General features: G+C 53.1%; 1 protein-coding gene across 6 annotated transcripts in view; it reads left to right on the plus strand.

Moving 5' to 3' along the window:
• Atp10a (ATPase phospholipid transporting 10A (putative)) overlaps positions 1-16,398 on the plus strand; it is a 124,796-nt gene that overhangs the window by 71,684 nt on the left and 36,714 nt on the right. For all 6 annotated transcript variants that reach the window (XR_010047895.1, XR_010047894.1, XM_063249834.1 and 3 more), the window contains exon 4: positions 11,941-12,026. Coding sequence is in view for 4 of the 6 variants with exons in the window: in XM_063249834.1 (XP_063105904.1) it covers positions 11,941-12,026 (86 nt within the window). In the remaining 2 variants the exon portion in view is untranslated. The remainder of the gene's footprint in view (positions 1-11,940; positions 12,027-16,398) is intronic.

The raw sequence follows: 16,398 nt of genomic DNA on the forward strand, positions 1-16,398 counted from the left end.
GCACCGCACCGTGGAGGTTTGGACTGGTGTGGGGAGGAGGGTGGGCGGTGACATCAGGAAGAAGCCAGGAGCAGCTCATGTGACTGATGTCACTGTTGTCATTGTGGATGTCCCAGCCACTGGACTCAGGTACGGCCACTCCCCAAGCAGGGACCCTCATAGTGCAGGCTGAGGACCTGGATGATCTAATGCTCAATCAGCAGCCTGTGCTGGCCAGTAGCTGTGTGGCTCAGTTCCGGGTTCCTGGAGACCATGTTGGGAGAGCTATCCCTTGTCCGGTGGGGACTCAGGCCCAGGATGGCGTCCAGGGGGCACCTAGCATCCCTGTGCTGCTATCACTGAGCCCAGGTCTACATAGTGACCACTAGCAGGAGTGGCCACTGCACATGGAGCAGGTGCTGGGGAGCTCACCTGCCCACCTTGGAAGAAAACGTCCTGCAGAACCAGTGGAGACAGGTGGGCTGGGTCAGCCAGACGGTGGCGGACAGGGGCCACCCGCTCTGAGTTCAGCTGCCCGTTACATATGGATGCGTTTTATTTCAGGGTATTAGGGACTGATCCCAGGGCCTCGGCGCTGAGCTGCACCCTCAGCTCTATTTTATTTTTTTAAATTCTGAGGCAAGAACTCACTAAAATGCTAAGTTGCCCAGGCTGCCCTGAAACTTGCAATCCTCCTGCCTCAGCCTCCCTTAGGTCCAGTGTTATAGATAAGCACCACAATGCCTGGTTCAGAAACTCTTTTTAGCGAATATTTTCCATAGAAATAGTGAAGGAAAACCTTTCAGTGCTTGGCTAAAACCTCCTTTTAATCTTGGAGTTTCCTTCAAGGATGATGGAGATGCCCTGGAAACAGTATCTTGTTTTGTCTTCTCTTTGCTTTACAGTGTAAGAGAAACCAGGCCTGGGTTTCAGGCCTATAAAAAGAGGTCTTCTGGGAGGCTCTGATGCAGGCCTGAGGGTGGCCAGGTGCTCTTGAGGTCAGACAAGAAGGGATTCCGGGTTTCTGTGGCCCACGACGCCTGCCCTGGCCTGATGGGGCGCCCCACCCAGTTAGGAGCTTGCACACTTATGTGAGAGCCTTGGAAATGCTCGCCTTTACTCTAAGAAGAGGAGGCTGCTCCCCTAGGACCCTGTCCACAGCTGATGGCCACGAGCCACCATGGCAGGAGCAGGTGGCCTGGCCTCCTGTCTCTACCCTCAGCACCTGTGCCCCGTGGCACTGAGCCCCCTTTGCCCAGCTGGCCTTCCTGACTGACCTGCTAACCCTCTGGTCCTTCCCAGGCATGGCAGCCCCTGCTCTTGGCCCCTGGCCTCCTCCTCCTGGGTCCAGTAGCTACCATTTCCCAGATTCTGCCAGGAGAGACATGGCACTAGATTCGGGGGCCTGTTGCAGCCTTGGGAGTGGACTGTGGTGCATCTCCCCAGGGTCACCTGAGTCTCTGTAGTCAGTCTTCTGTTGCTCTGTGGCAGCTGCTGGATGATAAAACCCAAGCCTGCCGTGGCAGTGATGCCCATAGGCCCCGGCTCCCCCTTATGTTGACCCCTGAAGTCAGGGTGCGCATTTGCTCGGTGTCCTATGCAGGGGGAGGAAGTGGCTCTGGGGTCAGCTGGGCCCTGGCTGTCCTGAGTAAGGTCCACTCACTGCACTTCTCACACTGCCAGGGCCTAGGGAAGGGCAGCACAGTGCCAACGTCTTCCCATCAGGCAACAGTGGAAGAGGTCAGCTGTCTCGGGTGGCACGGGCCTGACCGGGAGACAGGATGGCGGAACAGGGCAGGTTCGGCCACAGCCTGGCCCTGAGACGTTGACCACACCAGCCTTTCCATAGACCCGGACCTCTGCCCTGGAGACGCTGCAGGACCTCAGCCCATCTCACCCACTTCCTGGCTTCCGCACCCACTGGGGCTCCCACTGTGGGCCCAGAGCTGAGAGCGGGACTTAGCTCCTCAGCACCCAGACAGGCCTGGGTTCACAACTATGTGCATCGCTCAAATTCAGCAAAGACTCAAGGAAGCACACACAGCCTGCTTGTGAGAGACCGGAGATGCTGGCGTGGGCTTTGAGCTGAGACGTGTGCACCTGCCTGCTTATCCTGCACCCCCAGGTCCAGCATCGTCACCAGGAGAACGGGAGGAGCTTGCGGGAGAGTGACGTTAGGACTGAGATTCCTGCATCACTGCCATCGTGCATCTGCTCTGTGCCCTGCAGGGGGACCTTGGCTGGGGTGTGGGATGCACTGTATCCTGGGAGTCACTGTGAGAGGATGAATGTGCTCCAGGGTAGCAGTGTCACTGTACAGGGGTGACACTGATGGCCCCCGCCTCTGCAGGGGCTTGAACAGTGTTGGCTTGGACATGGGGGGGGGTCAGGTCCCTGTCCAGGGCTCCCCTTGGTCTTTGCTCACCCTGTCTTCTGCCCTGTCCCTCCCTGTGCTCTTCCTCTCTCAAGGACTCTTGTCTTCATGACACTTTCACTGGGCAGCCACTTCCTGCCTGTCATCCTGCTGGGACTCCCTCGGGGGCAGGACGTCAGCTGTCTCTGCTGCATTCAGTGGAGAGATGGAGCTGGAGGTCACCTGGCCAGTGCACAGGATCCCTGAGATTCGCACCGGGGTTAGTCTGACTCCCCCGTCCTTTGTCCTGCCAGCTGAGTCCGCGGTTCCCAAACTTGTTTGGTCACACATTCTAATTGGTGAGCAGCAGGGCTTGAGCATATGTGTCCCCGTGGTGAAGTACCCAAGTTCATTTCCTTGTATGTAAACCAGAAGGGCATGAGGAACCTCAGGGTGTAGGGATGATGTTGAAGGGAGGCTGGCATCTGCTTGACCTTACCCGGGGCAGGCGTGTGCCATGGGAGGTGGCTTCCGTGTCCTGCTGTCTCAAAAGGAAAAAGGACAGTGGGTGTGCAGCTCGGCGTGAAGGCCCTGGGTCCCGCCCAGTCCCCAGTACCAGCCTTTCCCCCAAAGATGAAGGAGCTTGCTGTGTCTTGCCAGGTGACGCCCGTGCCCCATGGACCTGCTGCACCCAGATTCTCCCCAGACGCCCGGCAGACATTGGCCCTGTGCTCCTGGGTTCCCAGCCTCCAGAGCCAGGAGCCAAGTTAACCTCTATCGGTGCTGCATGGCCAGTGTCAGACACTTTGCTGCACCATGACAGAGACACAGTCGTGGTGCCCCGTGACGGTAGTCGGCTGCAGGTCCCAGGACACATGTTCCGGGGCAGAGGATGGGACGGTGGTTGTGGGCGAGAGCCTGGCAGGCGAGTCTCCAGGGATGGGGACTTCAGTCAAGGAGCTCCCTGCTGGAGAGGCCGAGTCCCGGGGAGGAGGCGGCTCTGGCTCAGGGAGAGTCCCGTGCTGCGGCCAGGGCTGTGGCCTTCGCTGCCATCTGGAGTGAGTCTGACTCACCACTCACTAACACTCCAGACCCAACAAGTAAGCAGATGCTACATGAATGCTCTAGGGTTAAAGGAAACATCCAAGCCCACTCAAAACAATTTCTTTCAGGAATCCCACAGGCGAACCATTCAGGCTGTGTGAAGACATAAAGCCCCGACTCCTGGCAGGTTAACTCTGCTCCAGGATGAACTGAGTTGCAGGCAGTGGAGCAATTATTTTCTTACAAAAATAACTTTCTCTCTCCCTAAGATAAAAATAGCCTCTGATCAGTCAGATAACAGTGTAATTTCCACAGCAGAGGCAACTCAGTAAGCGATTTGGGTGGTTGTTCTATTAAAAATTGCTCAAACCCCCCAAAGTTATGGGAAATTAGTGTGCCGCTAGAGGAAAAAATACAGTTAATTATCAGTTGCAAACTCCCACTGCCCTTCATGGTTAAAGCAGCTTCACTGCGGTGCAACTGAGGCACAGTGGGCCGCAGGGTTTGCGGTGTGTCCTTCCGGAGCGCTGCCAGAGCCAGCCCCATCAGCCCCCTTCTCCGCCCCCAGAAGTCTGTCCTCTTTTCTCTCACCCCTCTCTGAGTCTCCAAAAAACATTGTTCTCTCAGAAACTAGACAGTATTTTTGGGTTGTATGGAGATTTATTTGAATGGAATCCTATCTTATGTAAATTTTTGGTTTGGGTCTTTTCCTCTTCACACAACTATTTTAAGATCCATCTAAATTGTGTGTTTAAGTTGTTTCCTTCTACTGCTGGTAGTATGTGGTCCTATAGATGCATCTTAAACCATATTTTTGATCCAACCGTTGATAGACACTTGAGCCTTTACAGTTTGCGATTCTGAATATCAAGGTGCGGAGAAAATTCACCAGGAGACTTGGGCGGGGCGTAGATTCCGCTGCACTTGCACAGATCACAGCCTCCGAGCTGGAGGCCGGTGTTTTCCAGCGGGGCAGTGCGGATTGGATCCTCCCGGCTCGGTGTCCGCAGCCTCAGCCTGTGCTTGTGCAGGGGCAGGGGCAGCCCTGCAGCTTCAACCGTGTGCAGCACTCGAGCACACACGACGCTGCTCTGTGGCTTCCGCGTGTGCTTAGGGGCATGGGATTCCGTTTGGTGGTCTGCGCAGCTATCAGCGCCTTTTCCCCAAAAGCTTCTGGGGGCCTCCGCCCGGAGGCTCCCTAAACACTAACCGGTAACGACTCTCCTATCCCCCAGGCCCCCGCAAGGTTCTTGTTTCTCCTGCCTCTGCATTTGTCTGTTCTAGATATCTCATGTCAAGGGCGAAACGCAGTTATTTCCCTTTTTGCCTTCGTCATTTCACCTCGCGTAAGGCTTTCAGGTTGCACCCACCCTGCAGCTCAATCAGCACTTCATCCCTTTTGAGGGCTGGATAATATTCTGTGACATGGATATACCACATGGTGTTTATCTGCTGGTGGAGACCTGGACTGTGTTCACCTTCTGGCTCTTGCAAATGATGCCCCCGGGGATACTGCTGTACAAATGTATGTTTGCATCCCTGTTTCATCTCTCTTGGGTTTATTAAAGGAATCACTGGGTCTTATGTTAGTTCCGTATGTAGGTGTTTATAAACTGTCAGTTTAAAGTCCCACCAGCACTGTACAAGGCTTCGAGTCTCTCTCTCTCTCTCTCTCTCTCTCTCTCTCTCTCTCTCTCTCTCTCTCTTAAATCCTGGCCATTCTGTAGGTGTGAGGTGGTGTCTCACTGTGTTCCTTTTCCTAGTGACCAGTGATAGTAAACATTTCTGTGTGCTTTTTGGCCTTTTGCACCTTCTCTGAATAAGTGCTCCTATTTCTTGCCTGTGGTTTCATTTGGTTGTTTGTCTTTTGTTTTTCAGTTACAACAGTTGTTATACGTTCAGGACATAAGCTCAGTCGCTGTGTGGCAGGCTCACTCACCTTCTGCAGGCTGTCTTTCATGTTAGCGTCAGCGTCCTGTCGTAGATTCACTCTCGCTGTCTGTACTTTCCCTGTCCTGTCGAAGGATCCGTTGCTAAGTCTTAGGTTCCTGCTGACAGGTTTGTTGTGGTAGGTTGCTTGCTGCGTCAATGTGCGCATGCGTGCTTGTGGTTCTGCAGACTGAACCCAGTGTCCTTGCATTGAGATCCATCCCCAGCCCTTGTATTGTTTCTTAATTTTGATCTGGGACTAAGTTGTCCAGGCTGAGCCTAAATTTGGAATCGCCCTGCCTCGGCCTCTGGAATGCTGGAATCCGTAAGTGTCTGCTATTAGCTCTCATGTATAGGTAGATCCAGGAGTTGGGAGACTTTGGTTTTTTTACTTTGGTAGAAATTCAGTTGCCCTGGCATCATTTGTCAGAGAGACCACTTTCCCCCCTTTAGTGGCCTTGGTACCATTTTGAAAATCATTTTCCTACACATTCAAGGGTTTGTCATTCTGGGTTCTCTGTTCTGTCCCACTTGTCTGTATGTCTATGCTTACGTCACTACCAACTTTTTCATTATTGCTGCTCTTTGCAGTAAAATTTAAAATTGACTTCATTCTTCTTTTAAGGATTGCTTGGCCATTTGGGGTCCCTTACAGCGCTACAGGTTGAGATTTGACCTTTCCATTTCGGCAAAAACTGCTGGTGGGCTTCTAACAGACTGCATGGTGCCTGCAGGTTGCTTTGAATAGCGTAGCATGTTGGACGTGTTTTCTTTCTGTCCTGGAGCAAGGGTATCTTCATTCAAATAGGTCTTTGAGGGTTGTTTTTCAGCATCACTCATAGTTTTCAGTATTATTTTATTTACTGGTTAAATTTACTCCCAGGAATTTAAATCTTCCTGATGATATTTAAATTGGGATATCTTTCCTTTTGGATTATTTCTGCTGTAAAGAAACACTGCTTTTCATAGATCTTAGAAGGAAAGCCTAGTGTCTTCAGCACGAAAGCACCGTCACAATGTCAGGTCCAGACTTCTGCTGCTCGCCAAGGCCCAGGATGGGGTGGGCTGCTGCTGTCGGCTGAAGACAGACAGGACGAATGTCCCGTGCTTGTGCTGTGGGGACTCCTGCAGCAGTGTCATCGCTGACGGTGCGCTGCTATCTGCAGCCTCGGGGCAGGAGGCGCTGGTGGCTGTGCAGCAGATGGGCAGCTGTGCACGCGGCCTGGTTGAGCTCCGTGCAGCAGCCCGTGCAGCAGTGGCAGGCGCTCTGAAGAGGGCCACTGGAAAGAGCAGCCCGGAGTGCTGCTCCGAGGAACAGCTCTGGATACCTGCAGTCTGAGTGCACCTCCGGCCTGGTGATGCTCCTACACATTTGATAAAAAGAGAACACAGTGCCACTGACAGCCGGGGCCCACTGAGGTGGCGTGCAGGGCTGTGGCTGGGAGAGAAAGAGAGATTTTTGATTTTGAAAAGTTCAGGCTCGAACCCAGTTCCCTGAGCCTTTGAATTTTGCCATCTAAATGCAAAACTGGGGCTTTTGGGCCGGGAAGCGTGCAGAGGCAGGGAATAAAGAATGGAAAGGGGAGGAGGCGGCCAGGTTTCAAGGCTGAAGTCCGCCAGAGCGGCTTTGTGCTCACAAACAAAGGAAAGACCACTTGCTCGCTATGCTTGTGCTTATAACAGGAAAACTCACAGCTAGGAAGGGGAGGCTGCAGCCCCGGCAGCCCTGGCGCTCTGAGTGGAGCCTCCCAGAGGCCAGCTGTGGTGCAGACTTGTGCGATGTCGCTCCTGAGAAAAGACCACAAAGGTCTTGGTGTCATCATCAGCCCCTGTCATCCTTGCAAGCGGGGTTGCCCAGGAGACGGGGATGATGGCAGGAGGGGTGTGACGCACACAGAAGTGTCGAGAGCCGCTTCACGCGTATGCAGCCCAGCGCGGTCGTGGACTGTTGTGCTCGTCTACTTGTATGTGTTTGTATTTAGGACACCTTCCCATAATGGGATCACATAAACGTGACCAAGTGGATTTTGTGATCATTTCTATTCAGCATTGATTGGGGCATACACCGGAGTGCAGAACCTGAATCTCCAAAAGTGACAGGAAGTGGTGAGGACTGCGTGTGGCTCTGACGTCCTCTCTCCCAGCACCAGGGCACCTGGTGTGGCTTAGCAGGACACTTAGCTCGTAACCAGGGTTGAGCCCCAACTGCGTGGCAGGGAAGACTGCAGTGGACAAGATGCTGGGCTTTTTCCTGTTTAGCAGACGGAAGACTTTGGTTTAACAATCGTTCTTGGTAGTGAGTAAGTTCTGTAAATCCATTCATTTACCCATGCACTCATTCAGTGGTAGGCTGTCTGCTCCTTTGAATTTCCACAGTTTGGGGTAAATACAGATTGAATTTAAAGTGCAAAACAAAGAGTTGGGATAATTTTGCATTCGTGTGTGTTAAAATGCCTTGCCTAAACCGTTCAGGTTGGTAAGTAGCTTAGTTCACAGCTATACGAGATCATTTTATATTACACGGGGGAGGTGAGCTTGCACTTGTGAAGGGAGGACTGTGCGTCCTAGAACGTCAGAGAAGACCTCCCAGCCCTGTAGGAGTGAGGGCCCCTGACTGCCCGTGACGCACCAGCCCAGGGCCACCCCATGAGCCCGCAGGGAGTTCTGGGACCGTTTGACCCCTGTGGTACCTGAAATCCTCCTGCGATAGGCATTGATCGTCCCTTGACCCATGGGCATGTGAAGGGCTCTGTGCTAGAAGAACAAAGGACCTGTCCTCCACTGACCTGTGCCAGTAAAGGAGGGAGAGGGTCAGCGCTGGCCACGCATGGCGCAGTTCAAACCCAGACATCTGCACAGGGACACGGGAATGTGGAGCAGCACCCTGTCTGCCCGGCCCAGGGTGCTGTTGGGGTGGCTTCTCTAGGAAAGGTGATGCCCTGACACACAGAAGCCTAGCCAGGTGCCAGGGGCAGAGGTTGGAGGAGGGTCTGCACAAGGCGAGGAGTGGATGCTGGAGCGGTGGCAGCCCAGGAGGGCAGCGAGGCGGGGTGAGCATGGGTTTACTGCGATACGGCAGCAGCCATCACCCAGGTTGTCTGAAGGCCCTTCAGTGACCACACTGGTGGCATTGTATTTCGTTTATACTGGATCATTTAGAGAGTGATGACAGGAAAAAGCCTGTATCTCTTCAGTAAAGATTACAGCTATTACCTTTACATGGTTGACTGAATCTGCAATTGGTTCAGTTTGTGGATTCTGAGCCCATGGATAGTCTCACTGTGTTACTCAAGATGAGTAACAGAATCTTCCCCATGAATCTAACATTCATTCAGCTAACAATGTGAGTACCGTGGACCTAGAGATGTGTGTCTCATGTGGTCTAATGGGAGGTTGCAGCAATCACACAGACACCTGTTAGCCTGGGAGCAAGCTGGACCTCAGGAGGAGGCTGGCTTAGGATGCTGCCAGCTGTAGCCCCACCCATGTTGCTGAGAAAGTTCGGTGGGCTGCTGTTGATTCCAGCAGAGTCACAGTCAAGGGCAAGGCTGGGCCCCTTGCCAAATCCCGCACTGCTACTGTGCCTCTCTAGCTCACCGGGGAGCTTTGGCGAGCTGTGGATCACCCATGGACCCGTGTCCAGAGGTCCTCTCTTCTTTTGCTGAAGAATATTTAGTAGCCAGGGGAAACTAGGATGAAATCCTCAGCCTCTTGATTTTTTGTTCCACTTTTGGGTGGAGCTTTATTAGTCCCACACCTGCAGGGTTTGCTGACTATGAGGCCAAGACACTGACAATCAAGCCAGGGTGCGTAAAACTGAAATGCACTTCCTCAAAGGCATCCAGTGCCCTTGGAAAGTCTGTCTGGACTCTCCTGCACACATCCTGGCTCACTGAATGTGTCATGGTCTTTCTTTGTTAAGGCAATATCATCTCAGCAAACATCCAGGACTGAACTAGAGGTCCGAGAGGCCAAGGAAGCTTGCATCAATCACTGCAAGGCCCCTGTGCCCTTGGTCATTGTCCTTGATGATCCCAAATTGCAAATAAGGCACTTCATTGCCTCACTGTGAAATGGTGCACTGCACGCTGCACAGCGCCTGGCACTTAGCAGGTAGCTGAAGACTCCTACCTGTGCTGCTGCTGGTGGCCCAGTGTAGCTGAGTGGTTCCCCAAGAGTGACCTCTGTGGGCCGGGGGTGTAGTTTAGCAACATGTGTGACGCCCTGGATTCGGACCCCAGCAGCAGCAGCAGCAGGAGTATCAACAGGATTAACAAGCGTGCACTCTGTGTATTGCACTGAAAGATCCCAGACATTGATCTGTGTTCTGCTTGATCAATTCATTTATCACAGTCAGTTTTCGGTGTTTAATTTGCATCTGCTCTCTGCATTCTTTTGCTGTGGCCATACATTTGCCACACCCTTTCTAGTGTATGCTTCAGTAACCTTGAGTCTGAGGTCACCGTCCAGCTGTGTGTATATGTACTTTTCTAACAATGAAGTTAGTGTGCCCAGCATGTCGGGGTGGTGTGGAATCCAGGCGCTGGGAGAGGGAGGGGTGTCGTGAAGTGGGGTGTCCTGGGACTCCTTTGGAGTGGGGACAGGGATGGGGGACAGGGATGGATTCGGGTGTTCCCTAAATGGGAGGTGTTCCTGCATCACCTGTTGTGAGAAACCAGTGACGTGCTAGAAGTTTCTCCACCTGAAATGGCGCTCCGATTGGAAAGCCGTGTTAAAATAGGAAACCAGCAACAGTGTCCATGTTGGTTTGCCAGGGCTGCGCAGACCCGGGACTCAGACATCAGAAGTGGTCTCTCACCGCTCCAGTGCCCGCTGGGTTGCTTCCTTCTGCACCTCCCTCCCGGGCCTGAGGATGGCCAGCTCCTCCCGTGTCCACAGCAGCCCCTCCGTGTGTGTCTGTGCACTGCTCTCTGCTGTCTCGGAGTCCAGGCCTCCTGGATCAGGGCCACAGTCATGACGTCGCTGTGGCTTAGCAGCTTCTGTGAAGGCCCTGTCTCTAAATATGGACACGTCATGAGTTCCCAGAGGTCGGAGCTTCATTCAGTGTGTGGATTCTGGGAGTGTGGGAGCACAGTCCAGCCCCCCACAGTCCCTGGTGATCCCGCCAGTAGTAAAGGCCTTCAGATCCTCCCAGTTCCAGAAAAAGCAGGTGAAGCCAGGCGTGCTGTGCCTTGGGTGTGCGCACTGCCCGGGGCACACAGCCTCCATGGCGCTCGAAGTGTAGCCGCCAGCCCCAGAGCAAAGCATGCTACTGATGCTGCACCGCCTACATTGTTCTTAGAGGGGATACCAAACAGGCAGCATATTTAAGTCCTCCCTCCCTTCTGCCAGGAACACTCCTGGTATTCTCTGGAGCTCACTCTGTTGGTGATCATCAAGTACTTTGTATCTGCAAATGTCTTCCCTGGAGAAAGAGTCCCCTGGCTTCCAGATGATCCGGGCAGCCTTAAACAAACACAGGATTGCGAAGCAGATCCTCATTCTGCACATAGAGGGCAAGGCCATTTCAGCCTGAGGGGAAGGCTGATGGCTGAGGAGCCTGAAGGAGGGCGTTTTAAAGTCGCATTTCATGGGCCATGGGTGGAGCCCACTGGCAGCGTGCTTGCCTGGCATATGTGAAGCCAAGGCCTTGAATTCGGTCTCCAGCACCACAGAGCAGCGTTTCAGTTTCATGTCCTGCACCAAGCTGCTATTGTCCAGCGAGTCCTTCTAGTAATGCACGTGATGTACTGGAAGGCCAGTGAGGTGAGGGTCTTGAGTGTCATCTTATGGCTGTCCTCCGCACTGGGAACGGCACTGTTTGGAGGAGGTCATCTCCTGTGGTGTCAAAGGTGCATGTGCCCTTGCTGGGGTGCTTCAGCCACTTGATGATGTGCCGTGATGGTTTTGTGACCCTTGGCGGGGAAAACATGGTGACAGTCTGAGCAGAGGCTAGTAAAAAGAGCCCTACTAACTGTACCCCAGCTGTTTAGACTACAGACGGATTCCTAGTGTCTCCTCGGCTTCCCCTCCTCCTCCCTCCTCCCCTTCCCCTCCCTCCACCCCTCCCCCTTCTTCCCCCTCCCCCTCCTCCTCTCCCCTGACCCTCTTCTCCACTTCTGGTCTCCTCATCCGAGCAGACACTGTGGTATCCATCAGTGGCAAAGCTCCACATTAAAGATGCTTTCTGTAAGGAGCCAGCATTCCATTAGCAGGGCAAGATAATAAGCAGTTGTTGGCTCACCAGTGACTTTTTATTTAAATGTTTATCAGCAGAGAACTATGATGAATTTTCAATGTGCTTTTCACATGGAATCTGCTTCTCTAGATCTATGTACAGAACCAGAAGGAGCCGATCTGACTCCAAAAATGAATAGCCAAAGCCCTCCACCCCTTTCTATCGCTGTTGCTTCCTTTGCTGCTGTCTCCTGTTATTTTGCATTCAGGCCATAATCATTTCGCTCGCTGCTAACTCTGGCTCATTTAATAACTGTTATCCATTGTAAAGATTAGAGTGGGTTAGGTTCCATGAGTATTCACATTCTGCAGATAGGCGGGACAGGAGAAGCACATGCCTTTTAAAATAGAATGGCTGGAGTGCGGACTTTTCTAATGTACGCGTGTTACTATTTTAGGTCTCCGAATTCAACCCTTTGACATTCACCAGCATAATTGAGTGTGAGAAGCCGAACAATGACCTGAGTCGGTTTCGTGGCTGCATGTGAGTACCCTGTGACTTCCCTGCTTGTCATGGTGTTTGATGAGCCACACACGCACACACAGAGTCATGAATATGTATTGAGTTTCTTTGCCACACAGTGATGCCTCCCGAGTCGCCTGCCTCTGAGCTCCCATGGCTGCTCGGGTGCTGGCTGGTTAGAGCCTGGCACCGCAGACCCCTGGCAGTGTCGTTGCAATGAGGAGCCACCGTACTTCTCTTCCAGCAGCCGGAGAGGGCGAGGCTGTGGCAGGAGATGTGTGGCTGTTCACACAGGGCCTCAGCGGGTAGCAGAGCTGGAGCCAGGCAGAGGGACCAAGATAAAATCCACTCCCCCTTTCCGTCACTTATTCATGAGCCAGGGTTCGCTGAGTGCTCTGGATGGAGTTCAGGGATGGAACAGATGAAAATCCTCATTTTCTTGTTTATTTCATTCTACTTAGAAGAAAAGAGACAGCACCCTCCCCCCAGCCAAGAAAATAAGTCCTCTGAGTGTGTGTTATGCTTAACAGTCCGGTCCCCTCCCCTGCTCCAAAACTGAAAGACCACAGAAGTGGACAGATAGACCCGGCCTGGCCATCTGCCGATGCCATGGTTCTGATTAAAACTGGTCAGTGAGGTCTGGGGCGGTCACTGTTATGTTCTTTCTGCTTTTTGCCTGCTTAGAAATTTCCCTAATCATATGGTAATGCTTGTCAATGCGTCAGTTGGTGCGGGCAGATACATGTTAGAGAAATACATGCATCCGGATAGGCTTGTTGAGCTGGGGGCGGGGGTGGGGTCCGGTGCAAAATGGTTTCCTAGGGATGTGGGATCCAAGGAACATAGGCTTGAGCCACCCTGATGTGCCGCATCAGCCAGCTCCACGGCTCAGTGCCCATGGTGGTCTGGAGGTTTCGGGGCTTTCTCTCCAGGGCAGTCCTGGTCCCAGGCAAGAGCTCACGGGTGATTTACTGATGCATCCGGCGCTGCTGCCTGTGCCCAGCACCCAGGAAGCACCAGGGATTCTAGGCGTGTCCCACAGAAAGAAGACTGCATGGCGAAGGTGACGAGCATCAGCAGCCACAAGAAGGTCCCGAGGACCAGAACCTGGAAGACGTTAGCGCCTTCCTAAAAGGACCCAGTGGAAGGAATTGGAATTCCAAACTGCATTCTACAAGATTTGGGAGGAGAGCCCTGCCCAACCCATACATAACCTGTCTGCATGGATTTTCTTCCTGTCCACTCTGAGCCACCTCCTCCAGGTCCCATTGGCCAGCTACCTGAGGAGTTCATGCGCATGATCCATCCCCAGCACCTCTGTGCAGTCCCAGACCAGGCCAGGTGCTGAGTTTCGAAGATGCCTTGCCCTGAAGTAATGTTGCAATAGTGACATAACCTCTGGGGTGAATGTCTGTGGGTGCTCGTGGAGTGATCTTACAGTGCCGAAAAAGATGGGAGACATAGACATTCCTGTCTGTGGACTACTCCTGGTCTTCCTTCCCAGGACCATGGGCTCTGGAAGCACACGGTGTCCATGAGCTCAGATGAGTGTCCACATGCTTGTCACCCATGTGGTTGGGTCGACTCTGGAGAGGACTGAATCCCGTGGCAGCAGCTTTCAGTCCTGCCTTCGAGGGACTTCTGGGAGCCAGTCTTAGCCGGTCTCTTAGCACTGGGTGTGGCAGGCTCTGGAGCCCACCGTGTCTGGTCGGATAACCTGGCTGAGACACTTATAAAAGGGTGTTTAATTGGGTCATCTTAGGATACCCCTTGTGTCATTATTGGGAGTTTGGTTAATTTAGTACACAGGACAATAGGTACTTACTGAATGAATACTGTCACAGAAATACGGTCACCTAGAGCAAGAGGAGAGAAGGCTCAGGAGACATCTGGGTCTTTATTGTGTGTATAAGGAAGAACTCAAGAGAGAAGAGGGTACTGAGGTTTCCTGAGTTTGAAGAAATGGCAGGTACATAAAGCAAACAGCTGAGCTAACAGCGAGGGAATGTGAACCAGGCCTCGTGTTGCTCTGCTGTCTGTCACTGTAATGAAATTGATGCGGAAAGGTACTTAATAAGGCAGTTTTTAGCTCTTGGTTTTGGAGACTAAACAAGTGGCACAGTACAGACTCTGGTGAAGGACCCCTGGCTGTGCAGCTCGCGGTAGGCGGCATCACGGTGACAGTGGGAGAACACATTGCCGGACAAAAGCCAAAACTGGGCCAGGGGTGCCACGGTGATGCCTTTAACACCGATGCACCAGGAACCACATTTTCAAGGCAGGAACCTCAGGGGTGATGCACACTATTTCCAAACTATGGAATTGAGGGCAAGTGGAAACTTGAAAGCATGAACCTTCAAACCGATGGCACAAATCACCGAATCGAGGGCTTTGAAGACCCTCTGCCTAGACGATGCCATGCTCACAGTCAGGGAAGAGCCAGCTCACATGGAGCAAGGGAGAGGGCAAGGGAGAAAGGAAAGGCATGCAGACAGTCACCCCCAGGCTAGCTCTAAGCATCTGTCCTCGGGCACAGGGATGCTCTTACCGAGGCAAGGCCTGGGGAAGAGGCAGAGCTGACTCCGAGAGGGAGGTCGGAAGTGAGGAGCCCGAGCAAGGTGATAGCCAAGCAGCTGCAGACCAAAAGAGGTCCTGGGTGCAGGAGATAAAGGAGCCTTGGCTCAGCCATGCTTTCGGGAAGGGTGGCTTGAAGGAGAGGAAGAGCTGAGGTCAGAGATGATGGTGTCAGAAACAGAGGGACACTCACTAGGGAGGGTGCAGGTGACCAAAGGTCAGGCTGTGGTGACCTCCACGCATGTGAAGCTGGCACTTTGAGAGGCGGTGACGGCTTGGGGGACCCTCACACCAGCACCCAGCCCTCAGCTCTCCCACTCGGTGGCCACCATTCTGCCTGCAGCCAGCAAGGCTGGTCTAGCTTTTCCAGCAGTACTCACACAGAGCACTCCCAGCAGGGCATCCTCGCTGGCACATTGCTTGAGAAAGAAATGCCCCGCTCCTCTCCACTGTGCAATCACACTCCCTTCCCAACTTTGCCTCCAGCTGTCCTACCCCATTGGTCCCTCCAGAGCCCGGGCTGGAAACAGCTTAGAAACACCTAGCTCAGCCTCTCTCTGTGCAGCCCCATGGTGTGCCATGTCTACCAGGCGAGCAGGGAGCAGATAGGTTCTGTCCCAGCTAGACCAGCCTGGGTGGGGTCTGGAGGTACGCTGTGGTAACATTCTCATGAAGGTTTCTCCAGGGCTCTGGGGTGCCACCAGAGTGCGAGTGCCCTTCTCCCAGCTCCAGGAGTGCAGATGAGGACACACGCCCAGGGAGGAAAGCCAGCCAGTGCCACGCTGGGGAGCTCTTCCTTGGGCAGAGAGGGAGCCAGTCAGTGTATATCAGGCGAAGAGCAAGGAGGTCTCAACCTGCACTGGTTCTTATGTCTGGGCTAGGACCTGGGCTGTCGCAGTCTCAGGACTGCATCAGCTGCAGGGCCGGTCCCCAGGTGTGCTGGCTCTGCACTCGTGACCTCCCAGGCTGGCCTCCTTTCTGCCTCCAGGGGACAGCAGCTTCATTCATGCCCAGGAGCCAGCACTCTTTGCCAAGCCTGCTGCCGAGTGTTGGTCTTGTTTTGAGCACCCAATCCAGACTCAAAACCTTCCACATTTGCCTTTGGAAAACAGAACTGAATTTGGGTTTGTAGGAAGAAGACCCAAGTCTGAATTACCTTTACCCCCTTGCTGGGGCAGGTGGCCCTATGAAAGCTGACCTGAACTTCTGAGCACCAGTCATTTAATTTTGTGGGTATCTGGATGCCCTGTCAACTCCACAGGCAGACCAGAGAATCCAGTGAAGAATTCAAGGGAAGAACCACAGGGCTGAGGTCATGGCATGCAGGACTTGGTTCTCGTGTGTGGTCCACTGATACAAGAGACACAGGGATCAGAGGCTGCCAGGCTCTGGGGATGCAGAGTGGAATGGGAAGGGGCAGCAGATGCTAGTGAGCTTCTTTTGCAGGGGGCGTTCTCGGATTTGCTGGTGGTGTTAGTTGGCAGCTTTGAATACACAAAATACAACCGCACAGTGTGTTTTTGATGAGTGGGTATTAGGGAATAGAAAATCTCTCCCAAACTACTTTTTAGAAACCCGTAGGAACTCCAGTATTCAAGTATTCTTCAAAACTCAGTGTTCTTTAAGACAATTCCAACTACTATGGCTTGTGTCTAGATGTCCCCCAAAGCCATATGCAGTCAAAGGTAGGACTTTTTCAGAGGTGGTTGGATCTGGAGTGTGTGATTGCCTTATGATGCAATGCTAGGATTCGGGTGCTAGGAATAAGGGTGGGTGATTACTAAGTCAGTCCATTATTTGGCTTGGTACCACCCTAAAC

This window comes from Cavia porcellus, unplaced genomic scaffold (assembly GCF_034190915.1).
Source record: "Cavia porcellus strain 051 isolate PalLab524CR breed Dunkin Hartley unplaced genomic scaffold, mCavPor4.1 scaffold_6, whole genome shotgun sequence".
In the NCBI taxonomy this organism is placed as follows: Eukaryota; Metazoa; Chordata; class Mammalia; order Rodentia; family Caviidae; genus Cavia; species Cavia porcellus.